Below are 17,114 nucleotides of genomic sequence, written 5' to 3'. Positions count from 1 at the left end.
AGTTCCCACCTCCTAAAGTTTCCAGGAACTCCGAAAATAGCACCACTAGATGGGAATGAAGCCTTCAACATGTGAGTCTGAGGGAGACAGTTCATATGTATCACACAGGCCCAACTTCCAATACATTAACATGAATTTGTGGATTTGCAAGAACTTTTAAACTATAGTGAAGAGTGGTAAAATATAGCAAAGTTGCTTCTGAAATGTGAAGTGCAAAAAACAAGAATATCTTATAGTTCAATTTTTTTTCCTTTTTAAAATTTTATTGATATTGGGGCTTGAACTCAGGGCCATCTTCTAGCTTTATTGCTCAAGACTGGTGCTTTGCCACTAGAGTCTCAGAGACTTAGCTGCTCAGTCTGGCTTTAAACTGTGATCCCCAAGCTTTAGGGCATTAATTGTTTCTGTATTTCCATAGAGCATAGTCAGAGTTTATCTAATATTTTGTCTGGTACTGGATTTTTAAAACGAGAGTACAATTTTAAGTTTCTTAGTGACTAGTCAGTCATAAATAGAAATTCTCTTGGTCTTCTGGTAGCTTATCAAAGCTCATCACAGTCCTGTTTTTGTGTCTGGTTCTGTCCTGAATGTGTTGCTTACAAAATGCAGTTCTTGACTAGATCTCAGAAATTCTGGGAGACTGATTGTTTCAAAGGCTAGCAAGGAGTAAAAAATAACTACATGTAAGTGTAGGATATACAAAAGGTAAAAGAGTTTTTATTTATTGCTTACAATTGGTGGGGCCAGCAAAAACAATGGCTGGTATCCTGTTGATGAAGAACTGAAAGAATGCTGATTCTCAGCATTTTTTTTTCATTTCCTGTAGAATAGAGCAACTGCAGTTTTTATTTGACATTCTTCTGGTTTCCAGGAAGGGCTCAGTGTAGTAACTGCTCAGCATTTTTTCAGATTGATATTACGAAGTTAGAGCATGTTCAGGAATTTGCACAGGAAACTGCTGAGTGAAATACTTGGAATAGGAAGTTAACCAGATCTTGAAGCACGCACTTAAAAATATGACTACAAAGTATCAGCATATCTCTGAAATAGTTGGCTGTTTTCTGTATTTGCAACACTTACTAAAATTCTTATCAAAAATATAAAAATTACCTACAGAAAAAATAACTGAAAATAGGACCATACATAGAGCACTTACAAAATAGCTTTATATGAAGTTTTAGTACATACTTCCTGACTGTCATTATTAGATGAAACAAGAAGGATCTGGAAAGTTTAAACCCAAGCACTGGTTGTGAAACATAAGTTCTTAGTAATGCTGTCACAAATGTATGTTTCAATGCATTTTAATTTTCAGCTGATACAGCTGGTAAAAGCTCTGCTCCAAGTATACTAGTCAGTCATTAGGAAGTAAATTCCTTGAGTATACTTGTAGCGAAGCCAATTTCTGATGGATTTACTACTGTCTCGTTTTTTTTTCTACTGGATAAAATAGGTTTGAAGTGAACATACTACTCTGTAGGCACAAACACATAGTTGCGTTGATTGCTGAGCTATGGATGGAGCCTTAGTGTTAATGGAGAGTTGTCTTTTTTTTTTTTTTTTTTTTTGTCTTTTCCTTTTTGGTACTGGGGATTGAACCCAGGATGTTGCACTTGCTAGGCAAGCGCTTCGCCACTGAGCTACAGTCCCAGCCCAAATTTTTTGTTTTATTTGTTTTGTTTTGTTGCCAATCCTGGGGCATGGACTCAGGGTCTGAGCACTGTCCCTGTCTTCTTTTTGCTCAAGGCTAGTACTCTACCTCTTGAGCCACAGCTCCACTTCAGCTTTTTTCTACATATGTGGTGCTGAGGAATCGAACCCAGGGCTTCATGTATATGAGGCAAGCACTTTACCACTAGGCCATATTCCTGAGAGTTGTCTTTTGCTAGACTGAGAATTGCCCTTTTTGTGGTAGTGTGGATTGAACTCATGATCACGATAAGCAGATGCTCTCTCACTTGAGCCATGCTTTCAGCCATTTTTCACTTTAGTTATTTTTTTTTTAATAAGGTCTCATGCCTAGGCTTGAACTCAGGGCCTGAGCACTGTCCCTGGCTTCTTTTTGCTCTACCACTTGAGCCTTTTTTATATATGTGGTGCTGAGGAACCAAACCCAATGCTTCATGTAAACGAGGCAAGTACTCTTGCCACTAGACCATATTCCTAGCCCCCCATTTGTTTTTTTTTTAACAATATTTTCATAGTTGGATCACTAATGTATTTAATAAGAGACTGATTTACCCCCTCTGAGTTGTCTGATTGCTAGGTATTGGATATTCCAGGATCTTATTATTTGTTTTTAACTTCTTCCAGATCTGACTTTGAAACCTGAAAGTTCTAATTTGTTCTTGACCTGCTTCTCCTTATTTTGTCTGAATGCTTGTGTGTGACATTTTCATCTTTACCGCCTGTCATTCATATTTTTCAAGAGTTTAGTGTTAAAACGTCTTTTCTTTTTGGCCTCCCAAGAAACACTTTTGAAAACAATGTCATCCAGGGCAGCTGTGTAATACTGGACTATTATACACTCTGCAGTACAGTACAATGGCCACCTGCTGTTGAACACTTGAAATATGACTTATGATGGAGGAAGCAAAATTAAACTAACCTAAAATTGGCCATATGTGGCTACATTGGACAATGCAACAAATCTGTTTTACTCATCTTTAATTGGACAGGTATCTAATATTTATACCCCAGCTACAGAACATTAAATATTTGTGCTTAAAATATGTATGTCTATGACTAGTTTGATTTATTTTCTGAAAGGGAAGACCATTATGAAATTATATTCTTCCTGTTGTATAGGTAAATTGTCGAAAGTTCTAGTCCTTACATCTATTCTGTTATTTATAGAGATGATGATTAATTCATTTTTAACAACTGTTTTAAGTTTTGTTGTTTTTTTTTTTGGTTTTTTTTGGCCAGTCCTGGGCCTTGGACTCAGGGCCTGAGCACTGTCCCTGGCTTCTTCCCGCTCAAGGCTAGCACTCCGCCACTTGAGCCACAGCGCCGCTTCTGGCCGTTTTCTGTATATGTGGTGCTGGGGAATCGAACCTAGGGCCTCGTGTATCCGAGGCAGGCACTCTTGCCACTAGACTATATCCCCAGCCCTGTTTTAAGTTTTGGAAGCTTTTGTAAAAATTGAGGAGAGCTATATACCTGTCATCTAGATTAAATTTTTTTTCCTATTTTTACTTTTTAAATTTTGGCTAACTATCTTAAAGATACTTGGTCTTCCTTGACAACATTTTACTTAGGCTTGCAGCTTGAGAAGATGAAGAGTTTTAAAACAGGATCTCTATGTAGCCCAGGCTGGTCTGAAATTTGCTGCACATCCCAGGCTTGATATGAATTTGTGGCTCTCTGGCCACAACCTTCCAGGCACTGGGATTTCAGGTTTGCATAAAAAAAAGGACATTTTATAACTAGGATATTATTGTCACTTGTAATGTTTAACAACTCATGAATCTCTGAAACCAGTTCAGACTTACCTCATTGTGACCAAATGTTAGTTGGTTTGTCTAAATTAGCATCCCAGAAAGATCTTTATGTCATATTTAGCTATGTTTAAAGTCCTTTTTTAAAATGCTTTTCATAGTTCTTTACTATATTCATATTCATCAACTGTTAACTCTTTTAGATGTTAGAGGGAACACAGTTCACTATGTTTCCTATGCTAATTTGGAGCCTAGTTTTCTAAATCTGAGATTACAGAAATGTGCCATCCTGTCCAGCTTGTTAATGTTTTATTATGTTTGACTTAGGTTCTTATGTCTGAATATTTTTTATACAGAACTATTTGAAAGTAATTGGTCAGTGTGATACTGCTTTACCATACCAATACATATATTTACTTAGAATAACAAATGATCTTCCAAAACTATCTTATAATTGCCAAAGTCATGAAGTTTAGCAGAATGCTGTTATCTCAAGTCTTGCTCAGATTTCATCATTTTATTCAATATTTATTCAATATTCAATAATTTCATCAATTATTCCAATATCAGTTTTACCAAAACTCCTATCTAGGACCATGAGTTGAATTGTTTTGTCCTACTTGTTTCTTTAGGTTTCTTTAATCTGGTGTATTTTATGGTTCAACAAATAATTTTGAAAAGTTTAGATTAGTTATTTTGAGAAATGCTTCTTAACTTAGACTTCAGCTTATAGATTGTTGTGATTAGATTCTAGTTACATAATTTTGGCAAGAAGGGCTGGGAATGTGGCTTAGTGGTAGAGTACTTGCCTAGCATGCTTGAAGCCCTGGGTTTAATTCCTTACATAAGTAGAAAAACCTGGAAGTGGAGCTGTGGCTCAAGAGGTAGAGTGCTAGTCTCGAGCAAAAAGAAGCCAGGGATAGTGCTCAGGCCCTGAGTCTAAGCCCCAGGACTGGCAAAAAAACAAACAAATAAAAAATAATTTTGGCAAGATAACAACTAAAGTGAATTTTTTGTGTTCAAGAATAGCATTCTTCCACTTGAACCACAACACCGCTTCCAGCTTTCTGTGGTTAATTAGAGATATGGGTCTCATGGACTTTCCTGCCTGGGCGGGCTTTGAACTGAAAACCTCAGCTTTCAGCCTTCTGAGTAGTTGGGATTACAGGTGTAAGCTACCGAGCCGGGTTCCTTGAGTTCTTTTGCTCAAGGCTAGTGTTCTACCACTTGAACTACAGTGCCACTTCCAGTTTTCTGGTGGTTAATTGGAGATGAGTCTCACAGATTTTCCTGCCAGGGCTGGCTTCAAACAGTGATCCTCAGATCTCAGCCTTTATTATGTAGGATTTACAGGCATAAGCCACTGGTACCTGGCTATGTTCTATTCTTTTTAATGTTTCTTTTCCTTTTTGGTGGCATTGGTGGTAGAACCTAGGGTCTTGCTTCTGCGTATTAGGCATGTGCTCTACCACTGGTTACATCCATAGCTGTTCTGTTATTTTTTTGTGCCAGTACTGGGGTTTGAACTCAAGACTCCATGCTGTTGCTCAGCCTTCTTGCTTATAATAGGTGCTCTACTTTGCCTCCAACTCAGCTTTTCATTGGTTGATTGGAAATAGACTCTCAAAGAATTTTCTGGGCTGGGAATGTGGCTTAGTGATGGAGTGCTTGCCTAGCATGCATGAAGCCTAGGCTTGATTCCTCAGCACCACATAAACAGAAAAAGCTAGAAGTGGCACTGTGGCTCAAGTAGTAGAGTGCTAGCCTTGAGCAAAAGAAGCTCAGGGATACTGCCCAGGCCCTGAGTTCAAGCCTCGGGATTGCCCCCTTCCCCCAAAAAGACTTTTCTGTCCTGTCTGGCTTCGAATTTTGGTTCTTCAGGTCTCAGCCTCTTGCTTAGTTAGGATTGCTAGCATGAACCATCAATGCCAGGCTGTTCTCTTATTCTTAATGCATTGCATCTGAAAGTGCTATCACTTGAAAACTGTCTGTGATGTTTCTCCATAAATTTCCTTTTCACTTTGTAATAAGTATTTTGTGGAAGAAGTACCTTAAGATTATATAAATATCTGTTATGTTTCATTATTTTTAGCAGTTCTTTTCTTATTGCCTAGTAATCACGCTTATTTTTGGTGCTAGTACTGGGGCTTGAACTCTGGACCTTGAGCTCTTTCTTTTTGCTCAAGGCTGGCTCTCTACCACTTAAAGTACACCTCCACTTCTGGCTTTTTGTTTGCTAATTGGAAAGAAAAAGAGTTGTCTGCTCTGGCTGGCTTTGAACCACAGCCCTCTGATCTCAGTCTCCTGAGTAGTTACGATTATTGGGTTAGGTCACCAGCACCCAGCTACAATAATGCCTCTTCAAAAATTCCATTATACTTTTTTCTTTTTATGAGTCAGGATCTCATTATATAGCATAGGCTAACCTTAGTCTTTCTGCTTCCATTTCCAGAATATAGCAATTACAGGCTTGTACAACTACAACGACATTAAGTGTTTTCTTTTTATTACTTTGTTTTTGGTTAATATATTCATATCCACTTGGATTTTTGTCTCAATCTATAGTTGTCTTGAAAAATAACTTATGGCATAGATATAGTAAAAGGAATGTTGTCTTTTCTGTATAAGAAGATCCTACACTGTCATTTTAGAAAGGAATATTAAAGATCAGTGATCGAAGAGGGTTCCATTATTTTATTTGAGGAACTTTGTTTAGTTAGCCAGTCTATCTTGGTAAGTTAGAAGAAGATAAGGAAACACTGCAAGGTTTTTGGCTTTGGAATGGTGGTGGTGGTGGTGATGGTGGTGGTGATGATAGTGGTATATGTTGAAGATGCTTTGAATCAGATGACTTCAACTGTGGCATGTCGGGAAGTAAGCCCTCTTTCCTGTTTAATCTGCTCCTTAGTTTTGAGCTCTTCAGTATAGAGAGGTTTTGTTTGGCATTTTTTTGTTTCGCTCCTGTTTTGTTTTTTGCTGTCTTGGGATTTGAGTCAGAGCTTTGTACTTTCCACTGATTATTTTTGAAATAGGGTTTCATTCCTTGGTCCATTCCAGAACTTCATTCCTGCTATTTTACACTGCCTATAGTGAGTGGCGAGGGTAGCAGTTGTACACTACCCTGTTCAGTTTTGCCCATTAAAATGGAGACTGGAATTTTATTTTTAATTAATTAATTTATTTTTTGTTTTTTTGCTACTGCTCTGGTTTGTTTTCTTTTGAGACTAGGATCTCCTTATATATAGCCCAGACTGGCTTCAAAGTCTTAACTGCTCTGGTTCCACCTGTGGAGAGTGCTGGGATTATAGGCTTGAGCCATCAGCCCAATCTTTTTTTTTTTTTTTTTGCCAGTCCTGGGCCTTGGACTCAGGGCCTGAGCACTGTCCTTGGCTTCTTTTTGCTCAAGGCTAGCACTCTGCCACTTGAGCCACAGCATCACTTCTGGCCATTTTCTATATATGTGGTGCTGGGGAATTGAACCCAGGGCTTCATGTATACGAGGCAAGCGCTCTTGCCGCTAGGCCATATCCCCAGCTCCCAGCCCAATCTTATTATTATTATTTTTTAATTAACCTAACGCCATCAGTTTGCATTAGCTGCATCTCTTCCAGCACAGATATCAGAGGCGTATTTTCTGTTTGTTAAAAAGGCTTAGTTAAAAATGCCTCTAAAAAAGAGTAAGTTACTTTAAACATCTAGCATGGTTTTGAAAATACTTTACAGTTTAGTTAGGGCAGAATTGGAAATCTTAAAGTGTAATTTTTCTTTTTCAAAAAGCAAAAAAGGCAGTCTTGAATAAATGAAGCTCTGAGAGACCAGTAATCAAGTATCGGCAGTTAAAAGAAACTCACACCCAAAAGTGTAACTGATCTATGGACAGCTGAATTAACCAGATAATGCAGCAAGAAAGCTAACTTTGAGCTAGCCTGAAGTACTGAGATGAATAGCCTGAGTCATATTTATTGGAATCCTTACAGTGTGTTAGACTTCATTGTTGGGGCTTTACATTAAATCTTTACAACTCTGAGAATAGGTACTATCCTACCAGATAATTTAGAGGAGGAATAATATTCATAGTAATAACTGATTTTTTTTTTTTTTGGCCAGTCCTGGGCCTTGGACTCAGGGCCTGAGCACTGTCCCTGGCTTCTTCCCGCTCAAGGCTAGCACTCTGCCACTTGAGCCACAGCGCCGCTTCTGGCCGTTTTCTGCATATGTGGTGCTGGGGAATCGAACCTAGGGCCTCGTGTATCCAAGGCAGGCACTCTTGCCACTAGGCTATATCCCCAGCCCTGATTTTTTTTTTTTTTTAACCCATGTCACTTTAGTGGTGAAACTCTGAGTCTATATCCAGACATTCTGTTTCTTTGGAGAAATCCACAAAAGCAATTCTAGGTGAAACTTGTATTTGGTAATCAGTTATAAATTAGTTCTGCAAATAGATAGTGGAAAATCTGAAGTATTTCTTACTACAGAAACTGAGAATATAATCTCAGCTTTGCAATTCTCTTCTCCCCTCCCCCATTCAATCCAAATTGAGAGGATCTATAACAGTAACTCCAGGGTATTCCAAAATTTTGTATTGGCTATTTATTTTCTGGAACCTAGGTTTAAACTGTCAAGTCCTAAAGTGGTGCTACTTGCTGACCAAAATCTAGTCTGGAAACCCAGTTACAGAGCTCTTGTGCTTATCTATAAAAAGAAATAGTTGATAATTAGTATGCTCTTATACATTTTTCCCACATTTTTTTAAAAGAGAATGGAAATATATACTTTCCACTGCTATAGAGTATCTCTAATATGTAAAAATGTATCTTAATCTCTTGAGGAAGAGAGGCATTTATTACTAGAAAAGTGGGGTGGGTGGCTTTTCATATTATTCTTGTACACTTTGAATGCTGTACCATATACATGTAATAACTGAAAAATAACCTTTTTTATTGGATTGAAGTTTGTTGATGTCATTCTTAAAACAAAATAACAATTTACTCTAGAATATTCAAAGTACGTTTTAAGGTATGCTTTTTAAAAAGCAACATTTTCCAACTGAGAAAAAAATGACTGTAGTTTGGGTATTATGTATGATTTCTGAAAGTAATGTAAATTTGGAGAGTACTGTATGCCCTTTAAATTTACCTGTGGTTTGTTTCAGTCAGTTCGATTCCTGTGGTAGAGTTGACTAAGAATACTTTATAGTTACAGTGTGTTGCTTGGAAAAACAAACCTGTTTAAAATATATTTGGAATCTAGTCACCGATGGCTTATGCCTGTAATTCTAGCTACTACTTCAGGAAGCTGAAATCTGAGGATCACTGTTCAAAGCCAGCACTAGCAGAAAGAAAGTCCATATGACTTTTATCTCCAGTTAATCACCAAAAAAGCTGAAAGTAGAGCTTTGGCTAAAGTAGTAGAGCTAGACTTGAGCACAAAAAGCTCAGGGACAGATGAGTTCTAGGTCCTGAGTTCAAGCCCCCAGGACTAGCTATATATAGAGAGAGTGTGTGTGTGTGTGTGTGTGTGTGTGTGTGTGTATTTAATCTACAAGTATTACTAGACTAGTTATCTACATGGTAATGCTTTATATGTTTCTACTCTTAAGGGTGTTCCTAAGCTAGAGTTACAATTAATAATGACTGGTCATCCTATTAGTCTTTGTTTTCCCATGTTTCTATTTTGAATAGGTCACAGGGAAATTGGTGAGTGTGTTGGGCATTCTTTTAAAGTAATAAAGGGTAAGATCTTGGGCTCGGAATATGGCCTAGTGGCAAAAGCCCTGGGTTTGATTCCTCAGCACCACATATATAGAAAATGGCCAGAAGTGGCGCTGTGGCTCAAGTGGCAGAGTGCTAGGCTTGAGCAAAAAGCCAGGGACAGCACTCAGGCCCTGAGTCCAAGGCCCAGGACTAGCAAAAAAAAGGGTGTGTGTGTGTGTGGATAAGATCTTAACCAATTTTAAGAGTCAGAAGCAAATCCAACTAATGGGAATGTTAACTAATGGGAACATATGTCAGCTGCTAACAACTAGGAGGGGCTTTATGAGGACAAAAAGTAGTTCTCTACTTAGGTAAATGGCCATCACTTAAATGTTGCTGTGTTTGAGGCATTGTTTCACTATATTGTACCCCTTCCTTGGAATAGGATTTTCTTCGGGGTCAGCATCCAAGTAGCTAGGATTACTATAGGCTAGCACCACCATATGAATTTAGTCATATAGTACTGTTAAAGAGTTTCCCAGTTCTCTATTGTTTAATTTTGTAGGTTTTTTTTTTTTTTCCAGTCCTGGGGCTTGAACTCAGGGCCTGAGTACTTTCCCTGGCTTCTTTTTGCTCAAGGCTAGTACTCTAGCTCTCAAGCCACAGCGCCATTTCTGACTTTTTCTATATATATATATGTGGTGCTGAGGAATGGAACCTAGGGCTTCTTCATGCATGCTAGGCAATCAATCTACCACTAAGCCACATTTCCCGCCCAGTATGGTGCATTCTTGATGAAGAGCATAAAGAATACAAATGCATATTTCCGTTAATAGAGCTTAATGATCAAGAAGTATAGTGTAAGGATTATCACAAGGACCACAGGCCTTTAAAACCAAATTTTCACTTTTCCTGGAAGTAAATTACCCTGAGGCTGAATGAAGTTCAGTGCTGTTGCCACATATTTTGCTTTGCATTTAAAAAAATATGAAGTTGTGGGGAAAATAGAGGTGGCTTGGGTTTTCCTTTTTCCCTTCTCATTATTGTCTTTTCTTATAGTGGTTTCTTATACTTGTTTTATGCCTGCATCTGAAATTGAGGGGTAATAAGGACTTGTTAGAATCAAACTTTGGTTTAGGCAATAGTGTCTCTATTTTATATCCTTGCTTTGCTTTTACTTTCTCTTGACTGATGTTGTCACTCCATATTTTCTACATACTGAATGACTTAAACAGTGACTGCTAATTTCAGAAGTGCTGTTGGTAAAGAATTGGTAGAAAGCCTGCTGTCAGTGTAATCCTAGCTACTCAGGAGGCTGAGATCTTAGAATCAGGGTTCAAAGCCAGCCCAGGCAGGAAAGTCTGTGAGACTCTTATCTCCAGTTAGCCACCAGAAAACCAGAAGTGATGCAGTGGCTCAAGTGGTAGAGCATTTGCTAGCCTTGAGCCCAGGCCCGGAAATCAAGCCCCACAACCAACAAGAAAGGAAAAAAAAAAAGAATTGGAAGGGATAAGAGATACACAGTTCTCACAGAATAACACACTGCTTTCAGGCATTTTCATTAGCCATTGGGATATTTCTCCCCGTTTTTGTAAAGTTACTACTATCCATTAATCCTTCAAGAGTATAAGGAATCTTTGCTCAGCTGGCACATGTTGCATACCATAATTTTAGTGCCTATGAGGCTGAGACAGCTAAATCACTCAAGTCTGTAAAAGGCCTCTCTAAAATCCACCCATAGCACTTTTTCTGTGTTTGGGGGACAACTTACGCATTTATCTTTTCAGTTCTGGAAATGAAAGTAAATACAAGTTAAAGTCAAGAAGTAATAATTTATTGTAACCAAATTCATTATAAGTTACATATTTCATTTGCTTTGCATTATAGAATCTACCTTTTTTTTTTTTTTTTTTTTTTTGCCAGTCCTGGGGCTTAGACTCAGGGCCTGAGCACTGTCCCTGGCTTCTTTTTGCTCAAGGCTAGCACTCTGCCACTTGAGCCATAGCGCCACTTCTGGCCGTTTTCTGTATATGTGGTGCTGGGTAATCAAACCCAGGGACTCATGTATACGAGGCAAGCACTCTTGCCACTAGGCCATATCCCCAGCTCCTAGAATCTACTTTTAAAGCTGGTTAATAATATACTTTAGAACAGTGTTTATATTACTGGTTAGTTATTTGACTCTTTGCCCCTGAAACTTCAGTGTCTAAGTTATTATAACTACACTTTATAACTAGCTATGCCAGAAATCAATGAACTATTAAAGGAAAGTGAAAATAAAATATAGCTTCTTAATCTTTGCTCTTGTGTGTGTCAGTCATGGGACCTGAACTCAGGGTCTGCACTGTCCCTGAGCTTTTTTTTTGGCCAGTCCTGGTCCTTGGACTCAGGGCCTGAGCACTGTCCCTGGCTTCCTTTTGCTCAAGGCTAGCACTCTGCCACTTGAGCCACAGCGCCACTTCTGGCCATTTTCTGTATATGTGGTGCTGGGTAATCAAACCCAGGGACTCATGTATACGAGGCAAGCTCTCTTGCCACTAGGCCATATCCCCAGCCCCCCCTGAGCTTTTTTGTTCAAGGCTAGTGCTCTACTACTTGACCTTAACTACAGTTCCACATCCAGCTTCCAGGTAATTAGTTGGAGATAAGAATTCCATGGACTTTCCTGCACCTGCTGACTTTAGACTGAAATTCCCAGATCTCAGCCTCCTCCTGAGTAGCTAGGATTATAGGTGTGATCTACTGGAGCCTGGCTCTTAGTTAATGATGTATCTTACTTAGATCTTTGCCTGGTTATTTTTAAACACCAGTAGTATAAGATTTGGCAAAATAATTTAGATAAAATACAGTTGATTTGATTCAGCCAGTTCAATGGTGGTCTCTAAGGAAGGAAATTGTATAGGTAGGGAGATGAGGTAAGGCAAAGATGGTGTTTTTTATTTTCTGAACCTTCTTGTGTGTGCTGGTTTGTGTATGATGGCCCTGGGACTTGAATTCAGCCTGGATGCTAGCTCTGTGCTTTTCTGCTCTACCACTTTGAACCACTTCCAGTTTTCTGGTAGTTAATTGGAGATGAGTCTCAGGGATTTTCCTGAGACTCAAGGCTTTGAACCTTGATCCTCAGATCTCAGCCTCCTGAGTAGCTAGGAGGTATGTAGCAACCATTGCCCAGCGCTTTTTTTTTGGGGGGGGGGGCAGTCCTGGGCCTTGAACCCAGGGCCTGGGCACTGCCCCTGAGTTCTTTTTGCTCAAGGCTAGAACTCTACCACTTGAGCCACAGTGTCACTTCTGGCTTTTTTCTGTTTATGCAGTACTGAGGAATTGAACCCAGGGCTTCATGAATGCGAGGCAAGTACTCTACCACTAAGTCACAATCCCAACCTCTGCCCAGCTCTTTTTAAGCTTTTTATAGTCTATAACTCAGTTGTTTTACAACTTATAGGTCCTCTTCACACTGTCAAATCTGCCTTGGTTCACTCTCACTTAAGAATTCTAATATTTTAAATCTTTTTCTCTCTCTCCTTTTTTTGTGTGCTGGTACTCAGAGCTTCATGCTCTTACTTGGCTTTTTACAACTTGAGCCACACCTGCACATCTTGTTTTTGCTAGTTAATTTGGAGATAAGAGTCTCACAAACTTTCCTGCCTGTGCTTGCTTTAAATTGTGATCCTCAGCTAGGCCTCAGCCTTGTGAGCATGTAGTATTACAGACATGAGCTATCTGGCTCTGTCTACTTTTTAATGGTGTGTCTTGTTTTTTTGTTTTTTTTTGCCTGTATTGGGGCTTGAACTCAGAGCCTGGGTTCTGTCCTGGAGCTTTTTTCACTCAAGGTTAGTGTTTTAGCACTTGAGCCACAGCTCCCCTTTTCACTTTTTGGTTGTTAATTGAAGATAAGAGTTTCATGGACTTCCCTGCCCAAGTTGGCTTCCAGCTTCAGTCCTCACTTCTTTACCTCCTAGGTGTGAGCCACCAGCACCCAGCTACTTGTGTATTAATAGCCTTACTCTAATCCATGTAAGGGAGTGGTCACTGTTGACTTTGTATTAACATAAGGGGGGATTTATAGTGATAACAATATATGTCAAGTTTTTCTTGGTAACATGGCTTATTAATTTTTTTCCAGCTCCAGAACCTGGGTATTAACCCAGCAAACATCGGCTTCAGTACCCTAACTATGGAGTCAGACAAATTCATCTGCATTAGAGAAAAAGTAGGAGAGCAGGCCCAGGTGGTAATCATTGATATGAATGACCCAAGCAATCCAATTCGAAGACCAATATCAGCAGACAGCGCCATCATGAATCCTGCTAGCAAAGTAATTGCACTGAAAGGTATAAAAGATTGAATTTTTCTTAAAACTCTTATATGTTTCTTTTGTGTGAATATAATTCTGAGGGTCTACTTTTTTAATATATTGAGTAAATTTAAATAGATTTGCAAAGTTAAGACTAACACTGAATTTGAGTTAGCTTTCATGACTTACATAGAATTTGTGAAATGTCTTAGATCTATTTTGAAATAATTCTAATTTTTAAAATAATCTAAAATTTAAATGTGTGGTCTGCTGAAATTGCTAAAATGATTTCTGGGTAGAGGAAATAAGTGATCATATTCTCTCTTTTTTTTTTTGCCAGTCCTGGGCTTGGACTCAGGGCCTGAGCACTGTCTCTGGCATCTTTTTGCTCAAGGCTAGCACTCTGTCACTTGAGCCACAGCACCACTTCTGGCCATTTTCTATATATGTGGTGCTGGGGAATTGAACCCAGGGCTTCATGTATACAAGGCAAGCACTCTTGCCACTAGGCCATATTCCCAGCCCCTAAGTGATCATATTCTATAGTAACACATAACTTGCTGATATTAAGACTTAAACATTTTAGAATTTGTTATTATGATAACTTCTCTTTCATTCTCTTTTTATACTTTATGCTTATGTTTTGTTTAATCAAGTTATCTTTTACACTGGGGTATGTGTGTGTAAAAGTGAAAGTAAATGTTAAGCTTTGGAATCAAAGTAGTTGAGTTTATTCAGACTAACATTTTATTTTCTTTGATTATTATTTTTTTTTTGAGATATGAGTTGCCCCAGGTGGCCTTGAACTCTCAGTAGTTGGGATTGCAGGTACCACCACACCCAGCCAGATTTTTCATTTGAACAACAGGGAACTGTACAACCTATCAGTCTAAAGAGTTGAGTAGTCTCATGTTATTTGGGAGCGCCCCTCCTCTCCTAAAACATTTTAGAATGAGAATGTAACTGATTCCTTAGATTTCAAAATTTTAAGAGTAATCAGATGCTAGTGGAGTGACCCTTCAGAAGGCGTTTAGTAGCCTTTTGCTCTTATTTTTCTTTGCCAGTCCTGGGGCTTGGACTCAGGGCCTGAGCACTGTCCCTGGCTTCTTTTTTTTTATTTTTTGCTCAAGGCCAGCACTCTGCCACTTGAGCCACAGCACCACTTCTGGCCATTTTCTGTATATGTGGTGCTGGGGAATTGAACCCAGGGCCTCATGTATATGAGGCAAGCACTCTTGCCACTAGGCCATATCCCCAGCCCTTATTTTTCTTAATAGTAGGAGGAAAAACGTTCCTAGTGAGATAATTTTGAGAAGAAAATTTTGGGTGAATTTTTAGAAGTGCTGAAGTTGGGGGTGGGGGGCAGGGAATGGGGCTGCCATTTGTGGAGCTTAAACTCAGGGCCTAGATGCTGCCTCTGAGTTTCTTTTGATCAAGGCATTTGAGCCGCAGGTCTGCTTCTGGCTTTTTGGTGGTTAATTGCAGATAAGTCTCATGAGCTTTCCTGCCCACGCTGGTTTCAAATCATGGTCCTCAGATCTTGGGCTTTGTAGTAGCTAGGATTCCAGGGATAAGCCATTGATACCCAGCTTACTTTCAAAGTAGGCTTTTCTTCACTTGTCTTAAACTTGACTAAACAGGTTGGGTATTCCTTATTAAAGAATGCTTGCAGAATAGTTTTTTGGTGGTTTTGGAGAATTTTCATGGATTTTTGTGATTGAGCATCCATAAACTGAAAATAATTCAGAAGTGCTTTGAAATCTAAAACTTTCTCAGTTCTTTTTTGAAGCATTTTGAATATTCAGATTGTGATATATATATTTAACCTGTTATACTAGTTGAGAAGTAATGATGGGTAGGGACTTAAAAAGATAGTGAAACAATTAGCATATAGCTAAGGCAGAAATAGATCTCATTTTAAGAGAACATGATCCAACTGGGCGCCAGTGGTTCATTCATGCCTGTAATCCTAACTACTCAGGAGGCTGAGATCTGAGGATCAGGTTTGAAACCAGCCCAGGCAGAAAAGTAGGAGTATATGGAGTGGGGGCCAATAAACTACTCAAAAAGCTGGAAGTGGACCTGTGCCTTACGTGCCTCAAGAAGCAGACTGCTGGGGCTGGGAATATGGCCTAGTGGCAAGAGTGCTTGCCTCATATACATGAAGCCCTGGGTTCGATTCCCCAGTACCACATATATAGAAAATGGCCAGAAATGGCGCTGTGGCTCAAGTGGCAGAGTGCTAGCCTTGAGCAAAAAAAGAAGCCAGGGACAGTGCTCAGGCCCTGAGTCCAAGGCCCAGGACTGGCAAATAAAAAAAGAAGAAGAAGAAGTAGACTACTACCCTTGAGCACAAAGAGGCTCAGGGGCAGTGTTTAGGCCCTGAGTTCAAACCCCAGGACTGGCACAAAATAAAAGAAGAAGAAAGAAAAGATGACCCAGCTTTTACCTGAGACCAGATAACGTGGTAGTAAACATTTTGCTTCCATTAAAAAAAAAAATATAGGCATGGCAGTACTCTCAGCTATTTCAGAGGCAGAGGTGGGAGGATCAAGGTTAGAGACTGGCTTGGACAACAGGACCTGCTCAAGTGGTATAGAGCACTTGCCCTGAATCCTCAGTATGACCAAAACAAAACAGAACAAAAAATTGTAACATATTACGCTTGAAGGTATTAAGCGCTCTTCAACCTCCTTAAGATTTTAAAGTGCTTACCAAGTGTTACACCTCTGTATTAAAAGGCCATCGTTTTAATTTTGTTAAAATTCTTTTCTATTTTAATATTATTGTTATTTTATCACATTTCTTAATGCTTTCTTATGTGTGCAGATGGTGAGTTATCTTAAATTAGATTGTATTAGTTATTGTCCTGTTCCATAAAAAGAATATACTGAAAAGATTTTTCAGAGCATTGCAGAATAGTATATCATAACTGTGTACATTTATATTGTCCTTATTAGGGTTTAACCTACCCACCCTTGGCCCCCTCTCCATATACTCCTACTTAAACATAACTCCAGCCCCTTTCCTGTGAAAAGTAGTAAAAGTCTAATAATATGGTGGTTTGAGAAGGCAGCAAAGGACAGTAAGTCATTATAAAATACTGTTCCTTCAATGCCAGTTTTAAATCCCATGACTTCTTTTTATAAACAGGACTCTAACTCTCACAATTTTTCAAGTCTGATTGTGGTTTACATACTATACGGGCTGGGAGTAACATACTCTGTCTTATAGAAGCAGTTTTGGCATATTTGGTAAGGAGCGTTGTAGTACAAAGTTGTTATGCTTTGTCTGTTTCCCACCTACCCTACCCCTACTTCTAGTCTCTTAAATTTTTGTCCTTTAGGAGCCAGATTCTCTGTGGCTCAGAAATGGAGCTTTCCTAAGTCTCTAGGGTCTGGTCTTGATAGTCTAGTGATAGCTGTGGGCTTTGACCCCAGTTAAAGTCAATGTAATCAATTTTTGGACTGTGATAGGTTTCAAATTACAATGAAAAGCCCTTGCATCTGACTCAGTGGACTTTTAACCCTCAAGGCAAATTTCATCCTCCTTTACTAAATGCTTGCTGTCTTAATTGGATGAAGCTTGAACTTTGTTCTTAGATCTAGTATATTAACAGCATCTGAAACTGTCCTCTACTTTTGTCTCCTCTCCTTCCCTCTAGCACCTTTACCTTCCCTGTGTATC

General features: G+C 39.0%; 1 protein-coding gene across 2 annotated transcripts in view; it reads left to right on the top strand.

Moving 5' to 3' along the window:
• Nucleotides 1-17,114, top strand: part of Cltc (clathrin heavy chain) — a 70,432-nt gene that overhangs the window by 10,480 nt on the left and 42,838 nt on the right. For both annotated transcript variants that reach the window (XM_048366589.1, XM_048366590.1), the window contains exon 2: nt 13,257-13,464. In XM_048366589.1, the coding sequence (XP_048222546.1) occupies nt 13,257-13,464 (208 nt within the window). The remainder of the gene's footprint in view (nt 1-13,256; nt 13,465-17,114) is intronic.

The sequence above is a fragment of the Perognathus longimembris genome, chromosome 17, assembly GCF_023159225.1.
Source record: "Perognathus longimembris pacificus isolate PPM17 chromosome 17, ASM2315922v1, whole genome shotgun sequence".
NCBI lineage: Eukaryota > Metazoa > Chordata > Mammalia > Rodentia > Heteromyidae > Perognathus > Perognathus longimembris.
The sequence above is the reverse complement of the archived record's forward strand: the minus strand, read 5'-3'. Positions and strand labels throughout refer to the sequence as shown.